The 17,093-nt window shown below is 43.2% G+C and overlaps 1 protein-coding gene across 1 annotated transcript in view; it reads right to left on the reverse strand.

The window, feature by feature from the left end:
* PKNH_0618900 (SICAvar, type I) overlaps nucleotides 1–16,259 on the reverse strand; it is a gene marked incomplete at both ends in the record, with an annotated part of 18,872 nt that extends 2,613 nt beyond the window's left edge. Inside the window, 9 exons of the mRNA XM_039113662.1 lie at nucleotides 654–1,277; nucleotides 1,794–2,450; nucleotides 2,661–2,761; nucleotides 2,933–3,461; nucleotides 3,651–4,340; nucleotides 4,578–5,153; nucleotides 5,316–5,419; nucleotides 15,121–16,030; nucleotides 16,152–16,259. Coding sequence (XP_038969542.1) covers nucleotides 654–1,277; nucleotides 1,794–2,450; nucleotides 2,661–2,761; nucleotides 2,933–3,461; nucleotides 3,651–4,340; nucleotides 4,578–5,153; nucleotides 5,316–5,419; nucleotides 15,121–16,030; nucleotides 16,152–16,259 — 4,299 coding nt within the window. The remainder of the gene's footprint in view (nucleotides 1–653; nucleotides 1,278–1,793; nucleotides 2,451–2,660; nucleotides 2,762–2,932; nucleotides 3,462–3,650; nucleotides 4,341–4,577; nucleotides 5,154–5,315; nucleotides 5,420–15,120; nucleotides 16,031–16,151) is intronic.
* Nucleotides 16,260–17,093: the final 834 nt, after the last annotated feature.

Here is a 17,093-nt window from a genome sequence, read left to right on the forward strand (position 1 = left end):
CCTATACCCTAAAACCTTACTCTAATACCCGTACAACCTTACTGCTGAACCCGGAATCTGACTTCTGACACCCCAACAACATCATTCCAACACCCCAACAACATCATTCCAACACCCCAAACAACATCATTCCAGCACCCCAACAACATCATTCCAGCACCCCAAACAACATCATTCCAACACCCCCAACAACATCATTCCAACACCACAACAACATCATTCCAACACCCCAACAACATCATTCCAACACCCCAAACAACATCATTCCAACACCACAACAACATCATTCCAACACCCCAACAACATCATTCCAACACCACAACAACATCATTCCAACACCACAACAACATCATTCCAACACCCCAACAACATCATTCCAACACCACAACAACATCATTCCAACACCCCCACAACATCATTCCAACACCCCAACAACATCACTCCAACACCCCTACAACGTTATTCTAATACCCCTACAACCTTATTGCAACACCCCTACAACGTTATTCTAACACCCCACAACTTTATTCTAATACCCATACAACGTTATTCCAACACCCGCAATGTGAATTTTTTTTTTTTTTTTTTTTTTCTTTCTACCCCCTTAGTGTTGTGGTGATAAGATGGTTGTGTTCGTTGGTAGTAATACTTACCCAAGTCGACGCGGTGTTTCCATTTGTCTTCGAATCCTTCTGCCTCTTGAACCAATTCGGTGCGGCACATTTGAGTTTATCACATAAAGATTCTGTTCTGTTTATGTCGTTCATGGTGGTAGTTAAAGTGCTGTTCTTGACCATGTCTTGAACTTTGGTTTTTGCTTGCGATTTGCTGCCATTTGCGGTAATTTCAACAGTGCAACCTTCATAATCGCTATCATCCCATTTACATTCAATGCACGGGCTACCGCCCTTGCAATTATCCTTAGTAATACTCCCACTCCATGGATCAAAAGCTTTTTTTATTCCTGATTCGATAAGACATTTTGATTTGTCCTTCATTTTTTTTGCATATTCCTTAAGGAGTGAACAACCCACTGTTTGTCTTAACAGTGGGTGATGAGACAGGATTTTGTACTTTCCTCCATTCGTTGAATTTTGTTTTAGTTGGTTGAAACCTACTGTAAGATATTGACATGCCTTCTTTTCAGGTTCGGTGGGTGTTCTATTATCATCCACTTGATTACATTCCGGTTGTTCCGTTGTGCCATTCTCTGTCATTGCCTTGGATAGTTCTGTCCAAAGTTGTCCCACTTCGCCTTCCTTCCTCCAAAAGTCGTCCTGTATAAGTGGAGTAAAATATATATATATATATATGTATGTATATGTACATACATACATATACATACGTATATGTATAAATATACATTCTTTTTCTTTTTTCTTTTTTTCTTTTTTCTCTTTCTTTTTCTCTTTCGTGTTGGTTTGTGCAGTTTCCGGTTTGCCTTCCCCTGCCATCCGGTTCATACTATCCGGTTCGTGTGTAGTATCCGGTCACGGTCTGCGAGGAGCTTCACCTCTCCCCCCCTTACTCAACTAAAACTAACCCCGGAATCTGAATCCTGAACCCTGGAACCTTACTCCAATAACCCTAAAACCTTACTTCTATACCCTAAAACCTTATTCCTATACCGTGCAACCTTACTCCTATACCGTACAACCTTACTCCTATACCGTACAACCTTACTCCTATACCCTGAAACCTTATTCCTGAACCCGGAATCTGAATTTTTCTTTTTTCGTTTTTTTTTTTTTTATTCCTTTTCTTTTTATTCCTTCTCCTTTTATTCTACTTACCGCATTGTGTTGGCCCTTGATCAGCTGAACTCGAGATGCTAAACATTGGAGACGACTACAGAGGGGTACCCCGTTGGGTTGGTCTGTTTTAAGTACTTCCTTGAGGGTGGAATCGACGTTGGGCTTATTTGTCATACTGTTCAGCAAGTCATTCAATTTGTCCTTTACTTTGTCCTTTGAGCTACTGCCAATTGTGCACCCGTCAAGTTTGTCCTTATCGTCCTGGCCTATTTCGCAGACGATACATGGTTTATCATTCGTGCAATGGTCGTTTTTAATTTGGGATGCCGCTTTAAAAGCGGCGTCTATTCCCGGTTGTATGTCACAAATTTTGCTGTCTTCTTTCATTTTTTGTACGACGGCTTTTAACATTAAACAAGAAACTAATTGTTTAAACTCTTGATTATCGTAAGGGTTTTTATTTTCCTCAGGTTTCGTACCGCTCTCATTATATTCATGCTGAATTTTAGATATATGTTGCAGCCCCGCTGCAATGAGCTTGCAAGCAGTTTCATTAGCTTCTTTTGCAGCGCCGGCTTCCCAGCCGGCGGCAGTATGACCGCTGCAGTGATGGGCAACGGCGTTCTGATTAGTCTCCTCCTTCATGTATGTCAGCAGTGCTTTTAACTCCTTTTCAAAATCACTCCTCATGTCATCCTAAACATAAAACGAGATATATATATACATATACAAATACATATATATATGTATATATACACATAGACATATATACATATATACATACATAAGTACATACATATATACATATACATACATATATACATACATACATGTATATGTATACATATACATACGAATATAAATATATGTGTATGTATACATATGTACATAGTTGGTATTACTTACCCAGCTGGCTCCATCCCCCTGGTTCCTAATTTGTCCCCACTTCTTTCTTATACAATCTAGTTGATTACATAGTGTTTCCCCATTATTTGTACAAGGTTTACCTATAGAAATACAAAAAGGAAAAAAAAAATGAACAAATTGTTTTTGTTTGTTCTGTTTTGTTTTTATTTTTGTTTGTTTTGTCCGTTGTGGAAAGGTGACAGATGGATGGAAGTTGGATGAATTAGTTATTGTGGTGGTGGTATTAGAATTTTGTAGTGGTGTCTACTTACATATTTCCTTAAGAGCTACCTCCTTAATTTTCTTCATTTCTTCCTTAGCACCGTTCTTGAGCACGTCATCTACTTTGCCTTCTAACATCGTTACTTTCAATGTGCTGCTATTTTCTCTAATCTGGCAACTTCTATATTCGTTGAACCTCTCACACGTAAAACATTTATTAACATCATTGCAACCGCTACTTTTATTCTTAATTTCACCACTATTGTCAAAAGCCTTATTTATCCCTTCCAGTACACTCCTTTCCTCTTTACACGGAAGTTTTTCCTTCATTTCATCTGCAATGGCATTTAATAAAACACATTGCATCGTTCTTTTAAACGATGCATCAATGGGGTCACCGTTGCCCGTAGTTTCGTAGAGGTTCTTTAATCCTGCTGCTATAAGGAGGCAAGCATCCTTTCCAGTTTTATCGTCTAGACCGTTGCAGTATTGATCAAGGCTGTCATTCTTCCCTTTCAGCTTCTGAGAGAGTTCCTTTAATTCATTCTTTACACCGTCATCGCCTTCCCACACTTTCTTCTAAAATTGAAATAATATATATATATATATACATATACATACACATACACATACACATACACATAAGTACATCTATGTGTTTATATGCATACACATATGTACATATATCTATATATGTATGTATATGTATATATATATACATGTATGTGTATACATATGTATGTATGTGATCAACGGTTATGTCTTTACCCAGTCTTCATTTGTCAAGGATTTGTCCTTTTTTCCGTTTTTCTGTTTTAACCATCTTTCAGATATACATTGGAAGCGTTTGCATAGACTCTCTATTTTGTTTACTTCCGCTGCCATTGCCACTATTTTGCCGTCCTTCTCATGGACGATGTCCTTCAATTTGTTCTCAACCTTGTCACTGTGGCCAGTGGCGCCTGCGCCACTTGTGTTAATGGAGCAATTCTCATAGTCGGTCTCTTTCCAATGGCAAGGAACACAAGGTTCCTTGCCATTGCAATTACCATTAGAACTTACATTCCATGACTCAAATGCCTGTGTTATCCCTTTATCAATATTACAAATTGCCTTTTCTTTCATTATTTTTGCATAAGCGTGAAGTAAAAAACAACCCATCGTTTGTCTAAACGATGGGTTGTTCTTTAAGATGTTGTCGTCGACTGTCGTCGACGTCGCCGCCGCCGGCGCGGCGGCCGACGTCGCATCTTTGCTGTACAGCTTGCTTAAGCCGGCATGCAAATAATTGCACGCCGTCTTTTCAGAATGAGTTGCTTCTCTTTGACCACTAGTACCATTGATACCATTGGTATCTGGCACTTTAGCACATTCTCGGTTTTCCTTTTTGCCATCTGTTGTCATTGCTCCTGCTAATTCTTCCCATAATTTCTTCACATGCTCATTCCAGAATTTGTTCTGTATAAGGTGGCAGTGGTTTAATATATATATATATACATATATATACATATACATATATATACATACATATATATATGTATATACACACACATACGCATACGTATATATATGTAAGTGCATATATAAGTGTATATATGTATATACATGTATATATATGTAAGTGCATATGTATACATGTATATATGTAACTGCCATTCCTTACTACCCAAGCAGGTGGTGTGTGTGCCCACTTACCTGTCCACTCCCCTTGTTCTCATACCACTTCGATGCACATTGTATACGTTTGCATAAGGTATTTTCTTTATTGAAGTCAGCCAAGGTTTGTTGCATTTTCGTGCTCTTCGTTTGATCGTTCTTGAACCATTCATCCACTTTGGACTTCACTTTGTCAGTGGCATCTTTGCCAATGGGGCAACTGTCAAGTTGGTTATAGTCGTTTAGGTTGCAAACAATGCAGGACTTATTATTCCTACAATTAGTTGTTTTAATGGCGCTTGCAAACTCGAATGCCCTTTTTATACCGGGTTGTATGTCACAATACCCTTCTTGTTTTGCTCGTTCATTTAATTTTTCAGCATAAGCTCTTAACAAAAGACATTGTACAATTTGATCAGATAATTGGTGTTTGCCACCTGTGGTTGTGTATATATTTTCTAATTTAGCTGTAATGTGTTTGCATGCTTCTTTATTTGCACTATCTAAGTCTTTGTCCTTGTCGCATTTAGCACCTTGGGTGCCACCATTACTAGCAGTCCCCCGAGTAAAGAGATTGTCAAATTCATTCTTCACGCGTTTTCCCCACAATTCATCCTACATAGAAAAGGAAGGTAGACATATATAAATATATACATACATATATATATATATATACATATATATACATATATACATATATATATACATACATATATACATATACATATACATAAATCTATATGTATGTATATATGTACAGTCTTTCCCCCTCCTTACGCTGTTGTTGTTGCCGCCCTGGCCTTCATTCAATTCCCAGTGTTCTTTTGCACATTTTAGGCGCACGCAAAATTCCTTGCTGCTGTCTTTCATGCACTCCTGAGCTGTAAAATGGGATGGGGATGGGCGGAAATGAACAACATGTAGTGTGCTGTGTGTTGTATGTTGTATGTTGTATGTTGTATGTTGTATGTATGTATGTTGTATGTTGTATGTATGTATGTTGTATGTTGTATGTTGTATGTATGTATGTTGTATGTTGTATGTTGTATGTTGTATGTTGTATGTTGTATGTATTTATGTAGATTGAATAAATGTATGTCATTCACAATCGATGAAAAATTTTTTCTCTTTTTTTTTTTTCTTTTTTCGTTTGGGATTGTTCTAAATTTGCGGTTCTATATGCCATCCGGTCCCAACCATCCAGTTCCCACCATCCAGTTCCCACCATCCAGTTCCCACCATCCAGTACCCACCATCGAGTTCCCACCATCCAGTACCCACCATCCAGTCTCCACCATCCAGTCTCCACCATCCAGTACCCACCATCCAGTCTCCACCATCCAGTACCCACCATCCAGTCTCCACCATCCGGTTCCTACCATCCAGTCCCCACCATCCGGTACCTACCATCCGGTTCCTACCATCCAGTCCCCACCATCCAGTTCCCACCATCCAGTCTCCACCATCCGGTCCATACCATCCGATTACTACCATCCAGTTACTGCCATCCGGTTACTACCATCTTGTCATTACCATCCGGTTCATACCATCCCGTCCATACCATCCCGGCCATACCATCCGGTCCATACCATCCGGTCCATACCATCCGGTCCATACCATCCGCTTCGCACAATGCAGTTCATACCATCCGGTTTCTACCATCCAGTCTCCACCATCCACTTCCCACCATCCAGTCTCCACCACCCAGTCTCCAACATCCTCTTCCCACCATCCCGTTCATACCATCCGGTTCATACCATCCGGTCCATACCATCCGGTCCATACCATCCGGTCCATACCATCCGGTTCATACCATGCAGTTCCTACCATCCGGTTCATACCATCCGGTTCCCACCATTCGGTTCATAACATCCGGTACCTACCATCCGATACCTACCATCCGATACCTACCATCCGGTTAGTGTCCAGCATCCGGTTTCTGTCTTCGAGGAGTTTTACCTACTCCTCCCGGCAGGGATGCTGGGATGCGTCCCTGCCATCCGGTTCATACCATCCGGTTACTACCATCCGGTTACTACCATCCAGTTCCTACCATCCGGTTCTACTATTCGGTTACTACCATCCGGTTATTACCATCCGGTCCATTCCATCCAGGTCATACCATCCGGCCTCAACCATCCACTTCCCAACATTCGCATCCCACCATCCGTTTAGTGTATAGTATCCGGTTTTTCGTCTACGAGGAGTTTTTCCTCTCCCCTCCCGGGAGGGATGCTGGGATGCGTCCCTGCCATCCGGTTCATACCATCCGGTTCATACTATCCGGTTCATACCATCCAGTACCTACCATCCGGTTCCTACCATCCGGTTCCTACCATCCGGTTCCTACCATCCGGTTCCTACCATCCGGTTCCTACCATCCGGTTCCTACCATCCGGTTCCTACCATCCGGTTCATATCATCCAGTTCCCACCATCCGGGTACAACCGTCCAGTTTCTACCATCCCGTTCATACCATCCGGCCGATACCATCCGATTACTACCATCCGGTACCTACCATCCGGATCATACCATCCGGTTCATACCATCCGCTTATTACCATCCGGTTTCCGTACCATCCGGTTACTAACATCCGGTTCCTACCATCCAGTCTCCACCATCCAGTCTCCACCATCCAGTCTCCACCATCCAGTCTCCACCATCCAGCTTCCACCATCCAGTTCCCACCATCCTGTTCCCACCATCCTGTTCCCACCATCCTGTTCCCACCATCCTGTTCCCACCATCCTGTTCCCACCATCCGGTCTATACCGTCCGGTCACTACCATCCGGTTCATACCATCCGCTTCATACCATCCGGTTCGTACCATCCGGTTCGTACCATCCGGTTCCCACCATCCAGTTTCCCACCATCCACTTCCCACCATCCACTTCCCACCATCCACTTCCCACGATCCAGTCTCCACCATAGTGTTCATACCATCCGGTTCATTCCATCCAGTCTCGACCATCCGGTTCCTACCATCCAGTCTCCACCATCCAGTCTCGACCATCCGGTTCCTACCATCCAGTCTCCACCATCCAGTCTCCACCAACCAATCCCCACCATCCAGTCTCCACCATCCAGTCTCCACCATCCAGTTCCCACCATCCAGTTTCCACCATCCAGTCTCCAACATCCAGTCTCCACCATCCAGTCTCCACCATCCGAATTCCACCATCCGAATTCCACCATCCCGTTTTAACCATCCGGTTTCTACCATCCATTTACTGTGTAGTATTCGGTTTTTCGTCTTCGAGGAGTTTTTCCTACCCCCCTCCCGGGAGGGATTCTGGGATGCGTCCCTGCCATCCGGTTACTACCATCGGGTTAGTGTGTAGTATCCGGTTTCTGTCCTCGAGGAGTTTTACCTTTCCCTTCCCCTTACTCAAGTAAAGCTAACCCCGAAACCTTATTCCTAAACCCCGGAACCTTATTTCTATTCCCTGAAACTATACTCCTAAACCCGGAACCCTACTCCTAAACCCGGAACCCTACTCTTAAACCCGCAACCCTACTCCTAAACCCGCAACCCTACTCCTAAACCCGGAACCCTACTCCTAAACCCGGAACCCTACTCCTAAACCCGGAACCCTACTCCTAAACCCGGAACCCTACTCCTAAACCCGGAATCTAAGTTCTTCCACCCTGACACCTTTGTCCTAAACCCGGAATCTAAGTTCTTCCACCCTGACACTTCCTCCTAAACCCGGAATCTATGTCCTAACACCCTGACACCTTTGTCCTACACCCGCAATCTAAGTTCTAATACCCTAACACCTTACCCCTATACCCGGAATCTAAGTTCTAACACCCTGACACCTTCCCCCTAAACCCGGAGTCTAGGTTCTAACACCCTGACATCTTATTCCTACAACCTTACAACCTCATTTCAATACCCCTAAACCTTCATTCAAAAACCCCTACAACATTATTCTAACACCCTGACACCTTCCTCCTAAGGACGGAATCTAAATTCTAAAACCCTGACACCTTCCTCCTAAGGACGGAATCTAAATTCTAAAACCCTGACACCTTCCTCCTAAACCCAGAACCCTACTCCTAAACCCGGAACACTACTCCTAAACCCAGAACCCTACTCTTAAACCCGAAATCTAAGTTCTTACACCCTGACCCCTCCCTCCTAAACCCGGAATGTATGATCTAACACCCTGACAACTTCCTCCTAAACCCGGAATCTGACTTCTAACACCCTGACAACTTCCTCCTAAACCCGGAATCTAAGTTTTAACACCTTGACACCTTCCTCCTAAATCCGGAATCTAAGTTTTAGCACCTTGACACCTTCCCCCTAAACCCGGAATCTAAGTCCTAACGCACTGACACCTTCCTCCTAAACCCGGAATCTAAGTTCTAACACCCATGACACCTCCCTCCTAAATCCGGAATCTAAGTTCTAACACCCTGACACCTTCTTCCTAAACCCGGAATCTAAGTCCTAACACCCTGACACCCTACTCCTGAACCCGGAACCCTCTTCCTATACCCCTAAAACGTTCTTGCTAAACCCGGAATCTAAGTTCTAACACCCTGACAACATTCCTCCTAAACCCGGAATCTAAGTCCCAACACCCTGACACCTTCCTCCTAATCCCGGAATCTAAGTCCTAACACCCCTACAACGATCCTCCTAAACCCGGAATCTAAGTTCTAACACTCTGACACCTTTGTCCTAAAGCCGCAATCTAAGTTCTGACAGCTCTACAACCTTATTACGACACCCCTACAACATCATTCCTAAACCCGGAATCTAAGTTTTAACACCCTGACAGATTCTTCCTAAACCCGGAATCTGACTTTCAACATCCCTAAAACCTTACTCCTAAACCAGGAAACTGACTTCTAACACCCTTCCAACCTTCCTCCTAAACCCGGAATCTACGTCCTAACACCTCTACAACCTTCATTCCTAAACCCGGAATATAAGTTCTTACACCCTGACACCTTTGTCCTAAACCCAGAATCTAAGTTCTTACACCCTGCCAACTTCCTCCTAAACCCGGAATCTAAGTTCTAACACCCTGACACTTTCCCCCTGAAACCGGAATCTTATTACTGACACCCCTTAAACCTTCCTCCTAAACCCGGAATCTAAGTCCTAACACCCTGACACCTTTGTCCTAAACGCGTAATCTAAGTTCTAACACCCTGACACCTTTCTCCTACACCCGGAATCTAAGTTCTAACACCCTGACACCTTACTCCTAAAACCGGAATCTAAGTTCTAACACCCCGACACTTTTGTCCTAAACGCGGAATCGAAGTTCTAACACCCTGACACCTCCCTCCTAAACCCAGAATCTAAGTCCTAATACCCTGACACCTTTGTCCTAAACCCGGAATCTAAGTCCTAACACACTGACACCTTTGTCCTTAACACGGAATCTAAGTTCTAACACCCTGACACCTTTGTCCTAAACCCGGAATCTATGTTCTGACACCCTGGCACCATTGTCCTAAACCCGGAATCTATGTTCTGACACCCCGAAACCTTCTTCCAAAACCCGGAATCTAAGTTCTTACACCCTGACACCTTTGGGCTAAACCCGGAATCTAAGTCCTAACACCCTGACACCTTCCTCCTAAACGCGGAATCTAACATCTAACACCCTTACCACCTTATTCTAACACCCTTAAAACCTTCCACCTAAACCCGGAATCTTCTAACACCCTAACAACCTTCATTCCTAAACCCGGAATCTAAGTTCTAACACCCTGACACCTTCTTCCTAAACCCGGAATCTAAGATCTAACACCCTGACACCTTTGTCCAGAACCCGGAATCTAAGTTATTACACCCATGACACCTCCCTCCTAAACCCGGAATCTAAGTTCTAACACTCTGACATCTTCCTCCTAAACCCGGAATCTAAGTTCTAACACCCCCTACAACCTTACTTCTGAGCCCGGAATCTAAGTTCCTACACCCTGACACCTTCCTCCTAAACCTGGAATCTAATTTCTAACACCCTGACACCTTTTTCCTAAACTCGGAATCTACGTCCTAACACCTCTACAACCTTCATTCCTAAACCCGGAATATAAGTTCTTACACCCTGACACCTTTGTCCTAAACCCAGAATCTAAGTTCTTACACCCTGCCAACTTCCTCCTAAACGCGGAATCTAACATCTAACACCCTTACCACCTTATTCTAACACCCTTAAAACCTTCCACCTAAACCCGGAATCTTCTAACACCCTAACAACCTTCATTCCTAAACCCGGAATCTAAGTTCTAACAACCTGACCCCTTCGTCCTAAACCCGGAATCCGAATTCTGACACCCTGACACCTTTGTCCTAAACCCGGAATCAGAGTTCTAACACCCTGACACCCTTGTCCTAATTCTGGAATCAAAGTTCTAACACCCTTACAACCTTTGTCCTAAACCCGGAATCTATGTTCTTACACCCTGACACCTTTGTCCTAAACCCGCAATCTAAGTTCCTACACCCTGACACCTTTGTTCTAAACCCGGAATCTAAGTTCTAGCAACCTTACACCTTTGTCCTAAACCCGGAATCTAAATTCTAACACGCTGACACCTTTGTCCTAAACCCGGAATCTAAGTTCTAACACCCTGACAACCTTCTTCCTAAACCCCGAATCTAAGTTCTAACACCCCTATAACCTTCCTCCTGAACCCGGAATCTAAGTTCTTACACCCTGACACCTTTGTCCTAAACCCGGAATCTGACACCTAACACACCTACAACCTTCCTCCTAAACCCGGAATCTAAGTTCTTAGACCCTGACACCTGTCTCCTAAACCCGGAATCTAAGTTCTAACACCCTTACACCTTTGTCCTAAACCCGGAATCTAAGTTCTAACACCCTGACGCCTTTGTCCTAAACCCGGAACCCTACTCCTAAACCCGGAACCCTACTCCTAAACCCGGAATCTGACACCTAAACCCGGAACCCTACTCCTAAACCCGGAACCCTACTCCTAAACCCGGAACCCTACTCCTAAACCCGTAACCCTACTCCTAAATCCGGAACCCTACTCCTGAACCCGGAACCCTACTCCTAAACCCGGAACCCTACTCCTAAACCCGGAACCCTATTCCTAAATCCGGAACCCTACTCCTAAACCCGGAACCCTACTCTTAAACCCGGAACCCTACTCCTAAACCCGTAACCCTACTCCTAAATCCGGAACCCTACTCCTGAACCCGGAACCCTACTCCTAAACCCGGAACCCTACTCCTAAACCCGGAACTCTACTCCTAAACCCGGAACCCTACTCCTAAACCCGGAACCCTATTCCTAAACCCGGAACCCTACTCCTAAACCCGGAACCCTACTCTTAAACCCGGAACCCTACTCCTAAACCCGAAACCCTACTCCTAAACCCGGAACCCTACTCCTAAACCCTGAACTCTACTCCTAATCCCGGAACCCTACTCCTAAGCCCGGAACCCTACTCCTAAACCCGGAACCCTACTCCTAAACCCGGAATCCTACTCCTAAACCAGGAACCCTACCCCTAAACCCGGAACCCTACTCCTAAATCCGGAATCCTGCTTCTAACACCCTAACAACCTCGCATCTAAACCCGGAATCTATGTTCTAACACCCTGACACCTCCCTCCTAAACGCGGAATCTATGTCCTAACACCCTCACGCCTCCCTCCTAAACCCGGAATCTAAGTTCTAACACCCCTGACAACTTTCCTCCTAAACTCGGAATCTAATTTCCTACAACCTGCAACCTTCCTCCTAAACCCGGAATCTGACTCCTAAACCCGGAATCTAATTCCCTGCATCCGACAACCTTATGCTAGCACCCTTACAACCTTTGTCCTAAACCCGGAATCTAAGTTCTAACACCCTGACACCTTTGTCCTAAATCCGGAATCCCAGTTCTAACACCCTGAAACTTTCCCCCTGAAACCGGAATCTTATTACTGACACCCCTTAAACCTTCCTCCTAAACCCGGAATCTAAGTCCTAACACCCTGACACCTTTGTCCTAAACGCGTAATCTAAGTTCTAACACCCTGACACCTTTCTCCTACACCCGGAATCTAAGTTCTAACACCCTGACACCTTACTCCTAAAACCGGAATCTAAGTTCTAACACCCCGACACTTTTGTCCTAAACGCGGAATCGAAGTTCTAACACCCTGATACCTTCCCTCCTAAACCCGGAATCTAAGTTCTAACACCCTGACACCTTTGTCCTAAACCCGGAATCTAAATTCTGACACCCTAACACCTTCCTCCTAAACCCGGAATCTAAGTTCTAACACCTTGACACCTTTGTCCTAAACCCGGAATATAAGTTCTAACACCTTGACAATTTCCTCCTAATTCCTGAATCAAAGTTCTAGCACCCTAACAACCTCCCTCCTGAACCCGGAATCTAAGTCCTAATACCCTGATAACTTCCTCCTCAATCCGGAATCTGATTCCTGACACCCCTAACAACTTATTCTAACACCCTTACCACCGTATTCCTGAACCCAGAATCAGAATATGTTTTTCTTTTTTTAAATTTTTCTTTTTTCCTTTTTTTCTTTTTTTTCTTTCTTTTTCTTTCTTCGTGCTGGTCTGTGTAGTATCCGGTTTGCCTTCCTGTCTGCCATCCGGTTACTACTACCCGGTTAGTGCATAGTATCCGGTTTCTGCGTGCGAGGAGTTTTACCTACTCCTCCCGGGAGGGATGCTGGGATGCGCCCCTGCCATCCGGTTCGTACCATCCAGTCTCCTACCATCCGCTCTTTACCATCCGGTATATACCATCCGGTTCATTCCATCCGGTTCGTACTATCCGTTCTCTACCATCCTGTTCCTACCATCCGGTTCATACCATCCGGTGTCTACCATGCGCTTCCCACCATCCGGCTCGTACCATCCGGTACATACCATCTGGTTCATAGCATCCGGTTCATACCATCCGATTCGTGCCATCCAGTTCATACCATCCAGTCTCCACCATCCATTCTCCACCATCCAGTTCCCACCATCCAGTTCCCACCATCCAGTTCATACCATCCGGTTCATACCATCCGGTTCCTACCATCCGGTTCCTACCATCCAGTCTCCACCATCCGGTTCATACCATCCGGTTCATACCATCCGGTTCATACTATCCGGCTCATACCATCCGGTTCATACCATCCAGCTCATACCATCCGGTTTCTATGCCATCCACTTCCCACCATCCAGTTCCTACCATCCAGTTCCCACCACCCAGTTCCCACCATCCGGTTACTACCATCCGATTACTACCATCCGGTTCATACCATCCACTTCCCCCCATGTGGTTGGTGTATAGTATCCGGTCTTTGTCTTCGAGGAGTTCTACCTACCCCTCCCGGGAGGGATGCTACAATGCTTCCTTGCCATCCGGTTCATACCACCCGGTTCATACCATCCAGTTCCCACCATCCAGTCTCCACCATCCAGTTCCCACCATCCAGTACCTACCATCCAGTTCCCACCATCCGGTCCATAACATCAGGTTTCTGCACCATCCGGTTTCTACCATACGGTTCATACCATCCGGTCTATACCATTCGGTTCATACCATGCGGTTCATACCATTCGGTTCGTACCATCCGGTTCGTACCATCCGGTTCATACCATCTGGTTCATACCATCTGGTTTATACCATCCAGTTCATACCATCCGGCCCATACCATCTGGTACCTACCATCCAGTTTCTACCATCCGGTTCATACCATCCGGTTCATACCATCCGGTTACTATCATCTGGTTACTACTATCCTGCTCATTCCTTCTCCTTGCATTCCTTTCCTTTTCCTTTTCCTTTTCCTTTTCCTTTTCCTTTTCCTTTTCCTTTTCCTTTTCCTTTCCCTTTTCCTTCACTCCCTTTCCCTTTCCCTTTCCCTTTCCCTTTCCCTTTCCCTTTCCCTTTCCCTTTTCCTTCACTCCCTTTCCCTTTCCCTTTCCCTTTCCCTTTCCCTTTCCCTTTCCCTTTCCCTTTCCCTTTCCCTTTCCCTTTCCCTTTCCTTTCCTTCCCCTTCCCTTTCCCTTTCCCTTCCTTCATTCCTTCCCCCATCCTAAACACACATTCCTTTTCCTCTTCTTTTCCTTTCCCTTTCCCTTTCCTTCTTTCCCTTTCCCTTTCCCTTTCCTTCCCCTTTTCCTTCTGTTCCTTATTTCTTTTCCTTCTCTTTCCTTCTTATTCCCTTCTCTTTCTTTCTCTTTCCTTCTCTTTCTATTCCTTTTCCCCTTTTCCTTTTCTTTCTTTATTCCTTTTCACTCCCTTTCTTTTTCCATTCATAATGTAATACATTAATGATGTGATACATTAATACATTAATACATTAATACATTAATACATTAATACATTAATACATTAATAATATATTAATACACTAATACATTATTAATATATTAATACATTAATACATTAATACATTAATACATTAATATATTAATACATTAATGATGCACTAATGTAATATATTAATACATTAATAATGTAATATATTAATACATTATTAATATATTACATTATTAGTTCATTACATTAATACATTAATAATATATTAATGTATTAATATATTAATAATAAGACACTTACCCTCAGTTTCCTCAGCTGCCTTCGTTACATTCTCCATTATTGCCTTGGCTAAATCAAAAGAAGGACTAGCAGCACTGTCGTTCTGCATTGCATCCTGCAATACTTTAATTATTCTGTCCTGTGGGATGGTGTATCCATCTTCTGTTAATATTTCTTCTAAAGTCGGTTTTCCATCAGCAGTTGCCTTACTGCTGATATTATCATCGCCTAATTTTAAGAATTCTGTCATATGTTTTGCATTATTTTTTCTCTGTTGTTGTAAATACTGCGCATCCTCCCGATTTTTCTTTCCCCCACAGACATTTGGCCAGTACCTCCACACGTACCCCACCCTCCAGGCTCCCCGCGGATCCCCACTCTTCTTCCAATCGTCCTCCTTCTTCCTATCGCCCTGAACCCAATTTCTGATTGTACTGGCGAGGAGGGATTTACCGAACATTAAATGTTTGGGATCAATTCCCTCACATTTATTCAGTTGCTGCTGAGGGTCCAGCACTTTCTTGCTCAAGTGCCCCTCTAATTTATTGTCCACATTAGACGATATCTCTCCTATGATTCCCTCCATTTGGCAATGATCTCCGTACAGTTCATTCAGAGCGACGGATCCCACGATACAGCGTGCATAAGCTTCATCATCGTCCAAGGTCGTAATTTCCGGGGTCCCATCTTGGTTAGTTGGTCTACCCTGATCTCCCGTGGTTCTCTTGGTCTCTACACCACTCCTGAAATATTTTATTTCAGCGATTCCTTTACATAAATTCTGCATGTACTCAGCCTTTTCCGTACCGCTCCCCGCGCCCACAAGGTTCTTCGCGTCAGTACACAGACCAGATATTTCTGCAGACCCCCCGTCAGACAGGGGAATCTTCAATTTTTCCCATGCTTTCTCTAAATCTTCCTTCAACTTTGTCTGCAGAGCGATGGAAAAGAAAGGAAGGAAAGAGTGTATATATATATGTATATATATACATATATACATATATATACGTACATACATGATGTCTTCATCACATCACCACATATTCACTTACGGTAAGGGCGCTCGCACGCGTCGCAGCATCCTGCCCCGTAACGGTAGTTCCCACATTGGTATGCTTCTGCAACCAAGGCTGCAACAATCCACCCTTAGATGCCGCCATAATTGTGCGTCTTCGTCGTCAACCAAAAAAAAATATATACTACATATATATTATATATATACATATATATATATATATTATACATATATTATATATATATTATATATAGAATTAAAGCATATATATATATATATAATATATATAGAATTAAGAAAAAAAAAACCATTACATATACATATTCTTTCCTTCTCCTCCTCCACTCCACGCCCACACTTTTTTTTTTTTTTTTTTTTTTTCGCTACAAAATATTCCTATATATCCTTTCAATTCGACACATACATACATATATATATATATATATATATATATATATATTTTCTTCTCTTTCCTTTTCTTTTCTTCTTTACTCTTGAACCTTCTTTTTCCTCCTCCTTTAAGAAACCTTCTTTTTCTTCTCCTTCCCTTTGAAAACTTTCTTTCCCTTCCCTCAGGAAACCTTATTTTTCTTCACCCTTTTAGAACCTTCTTCTTCTTAACCCTTTAAATCTTCTTTCTTCTTTTCCTTTTAAACCTTCCTTTTCCTTTACCCCCCTTAAGAAACCTTCTTTCTTCTTTTCCTTCCTCCTTAAGAAACCTTCTTTCTTCTTTTCCTTCCTCCTTAAGAAACCTTCTTTCTTCTTTTCCCTCCTTTAAACCTTCTTTCTTCTTTTCCTTCCCTTTGAAAACCTTCCTTTTCCTTTCTTATCCTCTATGAAAGAAAGAAAAAAAAAAAATTTCAACTTCCCTTTCCCCTGAAGGAGCTAAATTACCAGGCCACACTATTGTTCTAATAACCGATGAAAGAACCTTCTTTTTCTTTTCCTTCCCTCTAAAACCTTCCTTCTTTTCCCCCTT

This window comes from Plasmodium knowlesi, assembly GCF_000006355.2.
Source record: "Plasmodium knowlesi strain H genome assembly, chromosome: 6".
Classification (NCBI taxonomy): domain Eukaryota; phylum Apicomplexa; class Aconoidasida; order Haemosporida; family Plasmodiidae; genus Plasmodium; species Plasmodium knowlesi.